At 37.1% G+C, this 15,938-nt stretch overlaps 3 protein-coding genes across 4 annotated transcripts in view; 2 read left to right on the top strand and 1 right to left on the bottom strand.

Annotated features, from left to right (window-relative positions):
- LOC110373249 (phosphatidylinositol 3,4,5-trisphosphate 3-phosphatase and dual-specificity protein phosphatase PTEN) overlaps nt 1-9,609 on the top strand; it is a 44,064-nt gene extending 34,455 nt beyond the window's left edge. Inside the window, exons 9-10 of one of the 2 annotated variants that reach the window (XM_021330463.3) lie at nt 995-1,052; nt 5,034-9,609. In XM_021330463.3, coding sequence (XP_021186138.1) covers nt 995-1,052; nt 5,034-5,037 — 62 coding nt within the window. In that variant the 3' untranslated portion in view covers nt 5,038-9,609. The remainder of the gene's footprint in view (nt 1-994; nt 1,053-5,033) is intronic. The other variant, XM_021330464.3, reaches the window with a different exon arrangement.
- LOC110373175 (myeloid leukemia factor) overlaps nt 1-15,938 on the top strand; it is a 238,890-nt gene that overhangs the window by 153,581 nt on the left and 69,371 nt on the right. The window lies entirely within an intron of this gene.
- Nucleotides 10,161-15,937, bottom strand: LOC110373243 (N6-adenosine-methyltransferase non-catalytic subunit). The gene is made up of 6 exons (XM_021330455.3): nt 15,777-15,937; nt 15,523-15,690; nt 15,106-15,306; nt 13,409-13,565; nt 11,680-11,989; nt 10,161-11,429 (listed from the first exon to the last, which is right to left on the bottom strand). The coding sequence occupies exons 1-6, from the start codon at nt 15,840-15,842 to the stop codon at nt 11,183-11,185; spliced, it is 1,149 nt and encodes a 382-aa protein (XP_021186130.2). The 5' UTR covers nt 15,843-15,937; the 3' UTR covers nt 10,161-11,182.

Here is a 15,938-nt window from a genome sequence, read left to right as displayed (position 1 = left end):
TGAAATAAAAATTAGTTTACCTTGTAACGGGGAGGTGAGCAGACGTCCCGTGCGTTGATCTCTTAAACCGATAACGAATTTTTATAGTGCTTTTTAGTGCCAGTACAATTTCTCACAAAAATAAGTCATTGCTGAATTATCTTCATTACATTAATTGGCTAAATAGCGACTTATGTAATTAAATCGTACGACTTGAAAAATCATATAAATCAATCACATAAAAATCAGACAATATACCTACAGAAATAGAAACTTGGTATTTTTTAAATAATAATATGGCCATAGTACCATATGTCCAAAATACCAATCGCACAAATATGATTTTTTTAAACTTCTAATTAGGGTAAACTTTTAGATCTGTCAGCAGCGTCTAAAATTCCTTCGGTCAATTTGTCAGTCGGTACTTCTAGTAAATTCTATGCAAATATATTTTGAACTATTAGGTAGAGGTCACCCGTTCCCTTAAATGTTGGTGATGGCTAACATTTTTCTGGTTTTCATAACGATAGATTGAGAAATAAAGCTATTCTCTATATTTGGTTGCGTTTAAATACCTTATTAAAACAAAATCATAATAATAGGATCCTCGCCAGTCGATAAATTGTCGCCAAATGGATGCGGATTTATTCAAACCTAATATATTCTGGAAAGCGCTGATTTTGATTTAAGTCGTTCATGAAACTCCTGAATTTGCCTTTACAACTATGAAACTGGCAAAAGTCGAGTTTGAAAAATTTTAATCATTTTTCATTTTGATATTATAAGTAGGGAAACATTCGAAATTTAACCAATTTTATGGTTTGTTTATTCCCGTGACGAAAACTTCATTGCTCATCTTTCCTTTTTCAAGTGGACCTTAGTGACCAGATTGAAATAATTCATAAAAGGATCTAAGTATATCAGATGGGTGACATCCATAAAATTGGTTGAATAAAAATTCCAAATAAGAAAAAACTAAATACTTGAGAAATAACGCAATGGTATGGTGGCGCAGGGCGGTGCGAGCGCGTGGGCCGCTACCGGCCGCTGTCTCCCGACCACCCGCCGCACACGTAACTATACACTTTGTCTCATGGCGCAGCTTGTGATACCACCCCCACCCGCGGCCTCCACACTACTCGTGGTTGGTGTCAGTGAGAATGGAGTACGAGGCAAAGATGCCCGAAGAAAGCCGAAGTGTCCCTCCACACCTGTGAAGGTCTACTTCGGCTGTCGTGAGATATTCGCCTAGCGTTGGCCAACTTCGCGAATAGTGTGGAGACTGCTTTACGGAATCAGACTTACTTTGGTCCATGTTTTTTACAAGCTTTTATTTAGTTTCACCTGTCCCGTTGTCTGTAATCAAATCTTGCAACTTAAATTTGATCCACTTCCCGGTTTCCGATTGAGCTGAAATTTAGAATGCATGTATAGATCGGATGACAATGCAATTTTATTGTGACATAGAGCTGATCTGATGATGAAGCTGGAAGGTGGCCATAGGAACTCCGTAATTAAATGATGCAACCCTATCGAGTTTGAGCTCATTAGATTCGTCTTGACAAGTACTTTGATACTATATGGTAACCAGGGTCTGATGATGGAGCCGGAAGGTGGCCATAGCAACTCCGTAATTAAACGACGCAACCCCATCGAGTCTGGGCTCATTGGATTAGTCTTGACGAGTACTTTGATACTATATGGTAACCAGGGTCTGATGATGGAGCCGGAAGGTGGCCATAGGAGCTCCGTAATTAAACGACGCAACCCCATCGAGTTTGGTCTCGTTTAATTCGTCTTGACAAGTACTTTGATACTATATGGTAACCAGGGTCTGATGTTGGAGCCGGAAGGTGGCCATAGGAACTCCGCAATTAAACGACGCAACCCCATCGAGTTTGGTCTCGTTTGATTCGTCTTGACGAGTCTCTTGCTTTCGTCCCATATTAATTATATATGATTGATTGGATGGATGACAAAATGCCAAGGTGAGCACGTGCCGAGGGCTGAATGGTATGAGGGTGTATAAACATGTCTTGCCGCTAGCATTGCGCCTCAGGGTACCAGGGCGAACCCTGTTGTATTGTAGCCCTTATCCCTCTTCAACGGACCTCTGGGGGGATGGACCGTTATTTGTCCTATACTCGTGGGAATAACATGAAGAAAACAGAAACAACTACACAAAGAAAACGACGTTTAGAGAAGGCGAATTTGAAGAGACAGGAGAAGATTGCTAATGAAAGCGATGTCCACAAGCGGCAACGCTAAGAAAAAATGAGTTTAGCTACTGCTAAACATAGAGAAAACGAATCGTTAGAACAACGCACACATAGGCAAAATACCGACAGAATACGTACACAAGAGAGAAGAAAAAATGAATTACAAGAAGAACACTTGGCCAGGCTCGACAGGAACAGAATGCTCAGGCAAGCAAGACAGCTATCACAAACAGCAGAGGAACGCTTTGTAACAGCACAGAATGAACGGCAGAAAAAGACTAACCAAAGGAATGTGCAACGTGGTAGCATTGGGTGCTTTAATAATGCGATAAATACATTATGGATAAAGTGTGTAATATTTTCACGAAGAGATGCTATCCCCATCAACTGACCAAATATAAAATTAGTGCCTCATCTCCTACTTATCTTCCACGAGAATTACGCGAGAATAAAGAAGAATTGATGCTGTGTTACCGATGTAACAATCACATAAGTAAAAGTAACACGTCCGTACCTCCTTCTAAGGCATTTTGGAACAGCTTGAAACCTGGGCCTATACCTCACGTTATACAACGTTTGTCGCAAACTGAAAAGCGCCTTCTTTCTCGGATAATACCATTTTTAAAAATCTCGAATTAAAAATAGAGGTACTAAAAAGTTAAAAATAAAATTAAAGAAAAAAAAACCTTTTTAAAAACAAGCTTTTATTTAAATGCCCTAAAAAGAAAGAAATAAACATTTTACACTAAAACTTTTACTGTTAACTTATAACGTCATTTCAAATTTAACACATTTGACACAATTTATATATTATAAAAGCTTGTCGCGAGATCTAAGTGTGGAGGTATGAGAATGCGCGGTGTGATTGTGGCGGCGGTGTTGACAATTGTAGTACCGCTACATAAGTATTCGTACCTGCTGCCTATTAAAATTATAAAACTAAGAAAATACGAATACTTAGTAATACGAATACTCATATAATAGTAATATATTCTCTATAATAATAGATCTCGCGACAAGCTTTTATAATATATAAATTGTGTCAAATGTGTTAAATTTGAAATGACGTTATAAGTTAACAGTAAAAGTTTTAGTGTAAAATGTTTATTTCTTTCTTTTTAGGGCATTTAAATAAAAGCTTGTTTTTAAAAAGGTTTTTTTTTCTTTAATTTTTACAATTTATTTCGTATGTGAATGTTTGGAATGGGGACTTGCAACCGAAGTCATTCCGGGTTTCAAAAATACTTAGGGGAAAAACCACGTTTCGGAATAGGAGAGATCCACGTTTCGAAATATTAAATAAAGTCACTTTTTACTATGGACCAAAGATAGGTCTCGTTTCTTATAAGACCGAAATAGTCGATGGATCAAGACGTCTACGTTGCGATCCACGTCATAACATTTTTCTAATAACTTGGACGTGTGCGACGCTTCAAATCTTACTAAAGAACAGACTTAGCTTAGGAATAAATAATAATAATATTTAGTATTTTAATAGTGCACAGTATTCTGTAAAATAATAATATTGTGCATTATTTAAATACAATAACTATTTTAATATGTTTTCTAGTCTATAAAATTAGTTCCACGGGCAGAAAAACTTGAAACTCCCTGCCCATTTTTTTTTAAATATAATTTAAAATTTCAATCTGTCTTTACTTTGATCACTTTTTCTCTTGAATCATAAACTGCGTCATATTATTATTTTGCTGTACAGCACGTTTGTCACTGACCGCTCGGCTTTCACAATAAAACCTGCGCTTGATTCGATTTTTGTTCGTTTACGTTCATTTTGCTTGTCACCGCATCGTCATGACGTCATAGGTCCGCTGTTTGTCTTGTCATTTTTGTGCATTTGTCTCTTTCTAATCTTTGATAATAATTTTTCCTTATGTGATTGTCTTGTGTATTATATTTTTTTTGTTTCGGCATCTTTAACGCTAACCTCATTTATGACAAAAACAGAAAATGTGTAAATAGAAATATAAATTAATGCCTGCTTAATAAGACTCTTTCGTAATTATTATTTTCTTTAAATTGTTAGCGTTCAAGATGTTACTGATTGTGCTTAAAACTCATGTTGCATGTCCCCAATGAATATTAATGCTGTTATTTAGTTCTGTTTTTAATAGATTACCTTTACTTTAATAATGATAAAGATGCAGCATTATTATTACCTCTATGTATCGATTAAAATTACCTGATTGATTTTGAAAATTGCGGGTAATTTTGGTCGTTTTTATTCCCTCTATGTGGATTGTGTTATGGTTACATATCGCGAATGAATTCACTTCGTCCCCATTCAAAACCATTAATGTACTGCCTGGTATAATTCATTGCCGAGGAAGTGTGAAAAGTACAAGAAAACACTACTATTTTTGATAGAAAACACTTATTTTTTGTAGCAACACTGAATCGAGTTAATTAAAAATGTAGTTGTTTTTTTGTACTTTTGGATCTGTCAATTTGAACAAAGAAAAAAATGTATTGGCCTATTTATTCTGCCAGGTAGTATGCTCTAACATTCCATTTTGCTGTACATTGCTCGCTTTGCACAGTTTGAACGCATCACACACGCCACATACGGATTTTTTTAAACGCCTAATTGTTTTATTTTATAATTTTTAAGGCGTTTAGAAAATATTTCAATTATTTGTTTGAATTTTCTGGCCTTTCAGTTTTTATTTGCTCATCATAACTTTTATAATCGTTTTTATTAATTTAACTTATGCTTCTAACTCCTAGTTTTGCAGTCGCTTAAATTCAAACAAATATAAATCTGTCCGTGGCTTATGTAATCGTTCAAAGGCTTATATGGGTTTCTTACATTTTCAGGTGAATCTACATACTTGTGAGGTTGGCTCGTGGCCTCGGTGACCTCTCCACTTCTATAAATAAACCCCGCTTTCCCCACCCTACTGGCAAGGCTTGAACTCTAACACGGTGCCGAAACACTTATAACCCTGATCCTAGTGATGTTTACTGAACAAGTAGTGCTCTATGTGTGTCTAAAATTTAACAAAAATGAGCGGGTTGTGCCATTGCCGCGTACCGACGGACTCTACGTACGGTTTGGATAAACAAACGTTTTTGTGATAATAATAGTGTGCTGAATGGACTTATGCGTCGACGTATCGACGCTGCGGAGATATCGTTTCATTTCACCCGTTTACAAGCCGTCGAAGATATCGACATTAATTCTATGGTCACAAGGTATGTTTCTCGTTATAACTCTTATGACTGATAAGTACATTTCTCGGTATTTTTTTTAATTATAAGCTTTGGCCATTGTCATAGATGTGTTTCAGTGAATAAACATTTTGTACTTTTTAAATGTCAAAGACTTACAAGGAGGTTTATAGTGTATTCTACCGAATTCTTAACAGACTGAAATTATTACCGGTCAATCAGATGGTTAGAAAAAGTTTTTTTTTATATCAATTCAGTTGAGGAATGGATTCTATTGATGATGGAAAAGCAATGTGACTCGCTTGAATAGTTCGAAAAATAATATTGTCTGTTGAATTTATGTAATTAGGATTCATTATCAATGTGATGTAAAGTGGTGACGTTATTTCTGTATTCAAAGAAAATGTAATAACTAAAGTGTGTAGAGATTTAATTGTTCCACAGTAAAATAGTAATAAAATAAACCATATTTCTGTTATCCAGAACAGAGTAGTATGATCTAATTGTGTCAATAAACGTCACCATTTCGCTGTATTCTAGACGTACCTAGTCAATGTCTTTGAAACGACTTGAGAGTGTAAAAAAAATTAAGGAACCAATTTCTAGGTGCTGTTATTTCTTTTTAATTTGATAATAAATCATCTTGGTTAACCGGCTTCATAGTTAACCGATATATCGAAGAGAAATTGTCAGTTTGTTCATACATTGTACCATAACGTCAGCTTCACTTATTTTTAAGTATTTTTTATTGATAAAGAATTACAATATGCCGTGAGTGCGAGGCAGATTTTCCCACCATTTCGACTAAGTCCACTGACGGACAGTTTTTTTATGTTTTTTTGTATACTTTCGAAAGATCTCACTAACTGCCGTCATAAATGTAAAAATTTGTTAGGCTTGAGGTGACCACTGTGGAATTTTTATAGGCTATTAATTTGGGAAAAAATATCAAATTAATTCTTTCACAAAAATGCAAGGCGTAATATTGACACAAATGTCGCCGTTATAACTTGATATTTTCGAATCTCTCAGATTTTGAAACAATATGCAAATAAGTAAATATAAAAATCCCACAGTAGACACTTTGTTAGTAGAAAAAAACCTTCTAAAAACAAGTTTGATACTTGATACAATTTTATGAAAGTAACAGAAGGCCTAGTAACCTTAAATTTATTGACCATCGGCTAGTCCGTTATCCGAAAATAGCTGGATCTAGTATACATAATTTAGTTTTATAATATTTATTTCAATATACATTTCTCGTTTTCTATAGTGTCTGTAACAAATCCAAATAAAATGGCAGTCGAGAGGAAGTAGTGGAATTCAAACAATATCATAATACATTGCAGAGTTTTGTCATAGCTAGGGTGGTCACTTGTGAAAAAGTACAAATGGATGCAAGTACTAGGTCTTCTAAGAGAATGGTTCTCCATGCCAAGTGCGAGAGAGACAACACGATTTTCGTGCGTTCGTATGATTTGAGAAACCTTTTCAATGCCCACAAAAATACTTAAGGACTGACTGAATCTAGACTGTCATCCAGGAATTAGGCAGTTGGCAACACCAAATAAATATCAAGTACATCGTCAGCCAAACTGTCAGTCTAATATAAGAATTACTATGGATGACTGAAGTTTGATGAAAGTTATGAAAAATAAAGTAAATATCTTTAGTAGTATGTATGTTAAATATTGTAAATTAATAGTTTGTTGGCATTGAAAAGGCTAAAGCCTGGAATATTCGAACTGAGTTGCTGATATGCAATGTGTTTTTTGTGTTTTTGCAAATTAAGTATGTTTACTAATAACAACAAATGATTGGAACTATGGATGGAGACTTGATACTTTTGGACTTTGCATGAGCTTGTATCAGAACACCCGAATATACTATTATTAAGAATTGCCACCATAGAAAAAAAAAACACAAAGTTTTTAATCTTCATTGTAGCCAAAAAGTCAAGTCTCCATTCCTAGGTAAAGTTACAGACGATATCTGTACTTTAAAAAGTTGGATGAAAGCCGATTTTTTTATTTAATTGTAAATATTATTGTTACGATACATTAGTGGTTAATTGAGATCTGTTTTTAAATAAGTAGGTTGTGTTACAACCTAGCGCCTTTAAAAAGTTTTATCAATTTGACAAAAGCATATTGAGCGTTGTCTATGGCTGGTCCATTTGCAATGGAGAGAAATTAAAAATGTCTTTTTAAGTGTGTTGATTTCATTCTGTTATTTTTATGGGTCTTAACATTTGTTACCTTGATCTTAAAACTTAAACTATCAGATTGAATATTTATAAAATGTACCCATAGTCTTCATATATGAATTAGCTGCCTTTTCCAACTATGTTGGGATCGGTTTCCAGCCAAGAATACCACTGAAATAAAAGGATGAAAACAGCACCATTTCTCGTTTATGTTTCTATGACGTTTAGGAGAGTTCACGGTTATTGTGATATGGCTTCGTGGGCGGGCGGTGGCTCAGACCTCTTGTAAGGGAACATTCGCTTGAACGATGTCTTTCGCGAAGTACAAGTCCAGGAGTTACTGATGGTTTGAGCCACATGGAGAGTTGTTATGACGACGGGTTTTTCATAAATGCCAGTAAATTGGTGCGAGGGTTGAGAGGATTTAGAAGTTTTATCGGCGAAGCGAATGGACGAATATTGCCTAGCTTAGGTTTTATATTTCCCGTGGTGACGTATGTATTTGCGTTGGTGAGCGGAGATCACGCGATGGGAATATCTCGTAGTTATGGCCTATAAGGGTATTTGGATACGCAGAATGTGAGCAACGATGGCATTTTGGATAAACTCGCTGAAGTTTAATGTAGTACGTAAGCAATGGTTACTGTAGTTAGGTTAGATCGTGTTTAGATAGGTTTAAATAACGTCATAGAAACGAACAGAGCTCCAGAAGTTCGAAAACGACAAAAAAATATTATTTTGATTCTTTTAGGCATTACGATTTTTAATTTCTTAATACGGCTAAGACGGAGTCACATGAAGCTTCCAGTTTAAAAACGTTTTTATTAAGTGTCATGAATTTGTTTTTTTTTCATTAATTAGTTTGTAATTTTTTAATTGTATCGCTTCAGATTTCTAGTTATCTGTTAAGTATGTGTACCTATTTGGCTCAGTAATTTTTTTTATTCTGAAATTTCTATGCGTCATTTTAACTTCCGATTTGTAAATAAGGATGGTGAAATTCTAAATTACTGTTTTTTTTCTTTTTTTTTGTGCTAAATTTTATATAAGCAGCGAATTACAATCTATTTGGCGTCCGGAGGTTAATATACGCGTATATATCATCAAGTACAAATTTAGAAGTTGTTAGTTTGAGCCGTCTTAGATAGGCGGAGTGGACTAAGTCATTAACTTATTCTCCAAAAAATATTTTTTAATGGAAATATTTGAATAAACAGCCACCTCTAGTATTAAAATTACCCCCATTCCAGGAAAGTGGTAGACGTTCGAATTTTTGTTTTTTTATTGTATTCGCACGAATTCGTTATCGGTTAACCGCTCGACCTCCCCTATCCCTTCATCAAAGGTTTAGCTTTAAAGATTGTTGTTTGCCTTATAAAAAAATGTGATCTTATGAGGATTATACTTAAAGGATGTCGCTGTATGTTGCGGACGTAGGCGAATGAATACTCAAGCTCATTTTTGGAACCTTCTAACCGACATCGTTGCACGGTGCGGTTCGAAGGACCAAAAATTAGCGTACCAGAATATCGTCCTCACGATAGATTCTTTCAAACTTAAATATACCTCTATATCTTTATATTATTAAAACCTTACTAGTAATAATTAAAACAGATTTTTGCCAATGTTAATAATGCTTTAAAACTAAATTCGAAGCGCCTCCGTCCGCAGCAAGTATGAAAGAATAATGCCTTGTTTGTATAATGAATAATATGGTAACATATAAAAAGAATAATGAATTATCTAATATAATAAGACTTTGACAATGTTCGATAGGCTCAGTAAAGATGACTGTCAATTGGATACAGAGGCGAAAAGGGCTTTATTAGGTTGAAAGTTACAATACCATTCACGATGCGACTTAGCGTGAGCTTTGTCAGCAGATGTTTCAACTGTCACAATCACAAATATAAACTTTATTCTGTATACCGCACAGTCGAGCTTGCGATAGTCGCATCGTAAATGGGATCTTCAAATGGGAATTAGGAAGCGAAACTTAAATTGGTCCTTTTATTACAAATGCACAAGTCGTACCGATACGGCGCTTCAATGTTTCCTAACTTTCATATAACTAGTAAAGCCCTCTCCGCAAATATGGAAACTAAAAGAATATAATTTTTTTATAAATCTTAAGAAATTCTTAGTTTCACAGTAAAGTAATACACTGTAAATTATTTCTTATCTTAGTAAAAAGATCTCATCACCTTATTTTTTTTGTTTTGTCTTTTTATAATTATTTTGAGAAGCAGATTAGTTGATTTAAAGACAATCAATGTAAAATAAAACTTATGGATGTATATAACTGAATTGTTTTATTAATGACTCAAAGATCTGATGGTTAATCCCGAGTAGGTGCTTAATACTTAAATACCATTCTTTTGCTGTTGGTAAGTATTGTAAGCTATATTATGCCTGGGTGAAATAGGCTATAGATATTTTATCCAGTTGCCTTAAATGGTGTCCACGGGAGGCGGGTGCAGCCGCTGGTGTCGTATACGTTTTTGCAAATAAATAAAAACTTCGAGAATTTGACAGTGGAAAAATGAAAAAAAAAAGAAAACAGAAAAGTTGAAAAAACGTGTTTATTAAGTCACGATACACAAAATACTCATTGTAATCCTTACAAGCTAGGTACATTATAATTAGTCAAACACCCTGCCGAATATGTTGGTTTGTATCAAAATAAACTGAAACTAAATAAGAATGCAGGATCATATGAAAATATCTTAGATAGTGACATTATGACCTGAACTGTATTCAATTTATTAATTAGCTATCGGTATATGCAAGAAATAATTAATTTTAGAAAGAATTTCACCACAAGCTTTGTTGTGAATTATGTGTGAATAAGGACAAAAAAAAACCTAACAAAATGTTGATGACCTCTGTTGTCCAAAATAAATGGCTTTGAATATTACTTAAATATCTTGATAATCATAAGCATCAACTTAGGTCCATGTCATCGGTAAGAATTTTGATATTCACAAACCTAACAAATGTAGGTGCTGTATGAATCTGCCAAAAATAATTCTTCGAGCCGATAAATTGGCGGCAATTTTGGGTATTGAATGTTTGATAATTCTAAATAACAGTTTTGTTTCATCTTATAGTCACGAGTAAACGCAAATCTCTTATAACATTCTATCACTTACAAAAATAATTATATACCTGCATTTCAGCTGAATAAGTATGCAGTCCACTCTAGATACCTGCATATTTTAGTTGATAAAGTAAGAAACCTTCGTGAAAAGCGTGTGTCTATGTTTAAAGCTAAGTTCAGATGGCAACACCATGTACCGTACACCAGTCTGAACAATATAGAGAGATGCCTTTAGGCATCACAATGTCTTTTGTCCCAGTCTAAACTTAGTTTTAAGTTGTCGTTCAGATCTAAAGGATCGTAACCTTTTCAACAGGACCAACAAATGCAAATATCAACATAGCCTACCCAATCTCGAAAACAGGACTATCCTTACGATGACTGCTTTTTCGAGATGATAATGACATTCATCACGTCTTCTACCTTCCTCGATAGTCACTAACCAGCCAACAACTCACTAACACTACATTTTCGTCCTTTAGAAGAGACTCAAAGAGCACCTCTTCCCCTCCCTCTCCCTCTGAACCCTCCCCTTCCCCTCGGTCGTGCTCCCTTGCTGGTGTTGGGAGGGCTCTTGGGCCGGAGCGCCTCGATCCTCTCAGTGCAGCCAGTACTCTCGCGGCCCTCCGTGAAGTAAGACGCGTATAACTCGGCATTGAAGTTAGAGTTGGTTAGCTCGTGGCCGATGGTCACCCAGCCCGGTCTGATGGTGGAGTCACGACCGAACAGATGGATTCTAGAAGGAGAAAGGGAATTAATTTAAGAACATACTTGAATAATGTAATATTGCTATAAAGTGCTGTTTTGCAGCCAAGTTTGAATAAATGACTTTTGATTTTGAGTTTGATTGTCATGTATTCTTCTATTAAATAAAGAAAACCATTGGCGTTTTATTATAATTATGTCCAAAACAAAGGGATTTAAGTTTAAAAAAATCCTCCAATTTATCACTGAGCTAGAACTGAACAAGATAGAAAACAAATTACCTTCTCCTCCCCAAACAGAAATGCTCCATAATATGGAATATCTCAATAGGCTTCTCACTGCTGCCAAACTCAGGGTCTTCAGATATGATCAAATCTATATCCACATTTGCATGTATGAAGTCTCCGTCCACCGACCTTCGGACGGTTCCCTTGATACCCATGAGACAGTGCTCTTTAGTACGTTGGAAGACAGCATTATGCTCCAAGTTTTTGGAGTGTCCAGGGTTCTTGATGTTGGTCTTTATCCAGCAAATGTCTTCACAACGACGGAAGCCCCATTTCTTGAGGCATTCTCTGCCCATGTCTAAACCTGCAAAGTCAATGAATTGATTACTGCAAAGTTATGAATAAATTGGCTACTGTTTTGTTGGATTTACATAAGACTCAGACGAAGTAGACAAATTCTCAACAAAAAAAAGTACGCAATAATTATGACAGAATTTAAAAATGCTGAACCCTATAAAAAAGCATAAAATAACTTTTAACACTACGTAAGTACCAACTAAAGCATGTCAGACTAAACTAAATTTTGTCGTGTCGGGGGACCGCTCTAATTCATTACTTTAGATACGTGTTTTTTTATACGAATGTTGTAATTAGGTAGGTATCATTTGATTTATGCAAGTATTTTTGAAGGTAAAAAGCGGTCCCCCGACATGTCAAAATTTAGTTTAGTCTGACATGCTTTAGTTGGTACTTACGTAGTGTTAAAAGTTATTTTATGCTTTTTTATAGGGTTCAGCATTTTTAAATTCTGTCATAATTATTGCGTACTTTTTTTGGGTTGGGGGTTTTTTTAAATTTATAATTTAATTTTATTTCATGCTTTTTGAAGGATCTCCTTAATTTTTCCTTCTTTCGTTTAATTTCTTTTATTTTAAGATGGGGTCGCTATACCTATGCGATCTCAGCCTGTTCGATCGAAGCTGTTTAACAATCCTCATGACAAACTGGCTCTGGGAGAATTGCACAGATTGAGAAACAATAAAGATTAACCTTTGGTCATTCTAGATTTTCAGTAAAAATGTAAATCGGTTTATCCGTTTCATTCCGGCATTCCAGGGTTTCATCCGCCACATCCCATTTCCAGCATCAGGTTCTCGTCAATCAGAAACATGAAGAGAACTCGTCAAGACAAATTCAACGAGCCCAAACTCGATGGGTTTACTAAAAGGCAGTTCAGGGTTACGTCTCCTACCTTCGTGCCCTACCAGCAGACCAGCTCAGTGGTTCCAGAAGACATTAGTGTTTCAAATTTCAGATCCCACATATGCTTGCAAGTAAACTGAGCGTGTCACACACCTATCACACCTAACAATCGAGCTGATGACCTTGAAGACCTGAACCGATTTCCACCAAACATAGCTAAGAACACTCCCGACTGACATACCTTTTAAACAAAAAAAACCGCATTACAATCGGATCATCCGTTTGGGAGCTACGATGCCACATACACACACACACACACACACACACACACACACACACACACACACACACACACACACACGTCAAACTTATAACACCCCGTCGTTTTTGCGTCGGGGGTTAAAAACTGCTTTTGGCTTTGATGATGACTAGACTAGATACTTATTTCTTGAAAGAGCTAATATTTAAAAACAATTGCAAGCAATTATCGGTCATAAAGTAGCTACCAACAGTTTTTCATAGCTTTTAGGAAACTAGTATAGAAATAGCACTAAACCCTGAATACCTAATTAGGACCTACCTTCAGAACTACCACACCACAGGAATATGAAAGAGCGAGCCTGTGCAATCTGCTGCAGATCTAAGGCTAGCACATCCTGCCAGCGCCAGCCGGAGCCCAGCGGTGGCTCCACCAGGATCACGTCGAATTTGTTGCTCATCTGCTTCAGGTCAAATGTCTGGAAAAATGGTAATGAAACTTAGTAGACTAGGTATACATTCGATCTTTTTTGGCTGCTATTTGGAGCACCTAGCCACTTTAACAAGAACCAAACCATTTTAATTAAGAGCCCCCGCAGACCACAGACTTTTTATCGGCCGATAGTTTGGTCGGGCTCTTAGAGCCGCCGTACACGGACTGCTTCAAGCAGTTGAGACCGACTGCTTAAAGCCGCGACCGCGCAGTGAACTATAGTCATTCCTTCGCTGCCGTACACACGACTGCTCGAGCAGTCGCGACCGCTTCAAGTCGTCAACTGCATGATGAAATTCCATCGTGCCGTCGACCGCTCGCGAGCGGTTGCGAGGCATACACCGACTGCTCGAGCCGTTGACTGCGCTAGAGCAGTCGACAGCTCTCCGACTTCCCTCTCCCCCCCGCCCTTTGCGGCCTCGCGGCGTCTGTTTTCTCATTTGACTGCTCGAGCAGTTGGGTCGTAGCTCGAGCAGTCAACAACCGACAACTCAAGCAGTCGACGCCGACCGCTCGAGCGGTCCGTGTATTTCACTCAGCCGCTAACTGCTCGAGCAGTCCGTGTACGGCGGCCCTTAATCAGTACGCAGATGTAAGCAAGTGCACACACTATGACGATTTGGTATCGGCCGATAAACAAGTTTGATGGGCTTCCCGATTCAATTCAAACTAAACTGTCGGCAAACTATCGGCCGACCGTGTAATCAGTATTGACTCCCTACCACACGCGCACACATGACGATTTTTTAGTCGGCCGACTAAGCCGATAGTTCAGTTCGCTCCGAGCTTTGACGGTCGCGCGTGTTTTGTAAAATAGCGTTGCCCAATTCTCAGTCACTTATTTCGGAATCTTCGATTGTAACTTTGATCGAGGAAGTCGAAAAACGCCCTTTACTTTAATAATCGAGTAATTTGGAATGCATACTTATTGTAAAATTTTCCATTTAATCTATCACTAAAGATATGATGCACCCAATACTCTCGGGCTCTCTTTTTAATTTTCCTTCTCCGGTGTATGAGAGCAATAATAGCATTTCTATGCAATGTTTTATTAATTTTCATTGTGCGGTGCGAACACTCTTTTCACCAATTGGTTAGAAACTAGCAAATAGTCGGCAGACTGTTGGATAGTTTGCGCGCTCAAACTGTTTAGTTGGCTCGGTGTGCGTACTAGCAGGCCAACCCGACTAAACTATCGGCCGATAAAAAGTCTGTGGTCTGCGGGGGCTCTAAGTTGTCAAATTGCTGATTTGACTAATGGGCGGCAAGTTTATGGCTGGTTATAGTTTGGTTATTGCTATAGTCATCATCATTGGCCACAGAGCATCTACGTCAGATGATTCTGGTAGTCCTTGTGTATGCTGTTGTTAGTGCTGCTAGCACTAGAACAACTGGGACTTAGAATACATAACATGGACAGAATGCTCTATCTATAGTCATTCTTTTTCAGTCAGCAAAAGGCTGGCAAACCATCAAAAGTGTGAGGAAAATATTTGGAAAGAAGAGGACTGTATAAAAAGTCTAACCTTCAAATCACACTTCAAATACATAGGCGGTGTAGCTGTCTGTGCGATCAAATCATCCTTGAGCTTGATGAGCTCCCTCAGCTTGGGGTACTCCTCAAACCTGTCAGCCAGGCCAACATCACGGATGAAGTTCTGTGGTCTCTGGCCGGTGTCCACGAAGTGCTGGCAGTAATCATTGTGTGGGTTTGATGATTGTGTACCCTGAGGAAGAAATGTTCTTTTTAATAACTGGTTTCTGCTGAGACGACCCACTGACCCTGCTCTCTCTAGAGGGAACTGCATACATATTATGGAAAAAGCCAACATAGATTAACCTCCAGGGCCTTTTTGATACAGTACTTTAATTAAAATTAAATTATGTGGAACCTAGATATAGGTACACGTAAACTATGCATATTACGAACTGCCGATACTTACCTTTAAGAAAGTCGAGGAATCTGTGTAAACTAATTCGTCAGGTTGATCTTTAGTTGTTGGTTTATCACTTCCTTCGCTTCCTACTCCGGGAACCGCCTGTTTCTTCGGCGGCACGTCTAATGTGGCTCCCAAGGCATGTCGGAGCTCACTTACACTTGATACGCCAAGCTAAAATTAAAAACAGCGCATCTTTCACAATTCATAAGACCTAGCAGATTTGAGGTTATGTCAAGATTTTTATCTTCTCTACTAACAGTTTGCGCCAACAATTTCTTTCTCTTTTGAGATCGTTCCCGCAGCTCTTTTAGCTTTTCACTCATTTTTGAGGCTTAATTACAATTTTCTTTTAATTATCAAATACCAAGCAATCGAAATTGTAAACAATTTGGCGGTGACAACAATGTAAGCGTGCAGAA

Source organism: Helicoverpa armigera, chromosome 18 (assembly GCF_030705265.1).
Source record: "Helicoverpa armigera isolate CAAS_96S chromosome 18, ASM3070526v1, whole genome shotgun sequence".
Classification (NCBI taxonomy): domain Eukaryota; kingdom Metazoa; phylum Arthropoda; class Insecta; order Lepidoptera; family Noctuidae; genus Helicoverpa; species Helicoverpa armigera.
Note: the sequence above shows the minus strand (reverse complement) of the source record. Positions and strands in the feature narration are given on the sequence as shown.

What these genes read in the sequence shown, in the direction of transcription:
- LOC110373243 (XM_021330455.3), bottom strand. Translation starts at nt 15,842, where the DNA reads ATGAGTGAAAAGCTAAAAGAGCTGCGGGAACGATCTCAAAAGAGAAAG. An exon ending in ATTCCTCGACTTTCTTAAAG is followed by an intron (nt 15,307 to 15,522) that starts GTAAGTATCGGC and finishes TTTCTTCCTCAG; the next exon opens with GGTACACAATCATCAAACCC. An exon ending in GTGGTGTGGTAGTTCTGAAG is followed by an intron (nt 11,990 to 13,408) that starts GTAGGTCCTAAT and finishes TTGACTTTGCAG; the next exon opens with GTTTAGACATGGGCAGAGAA.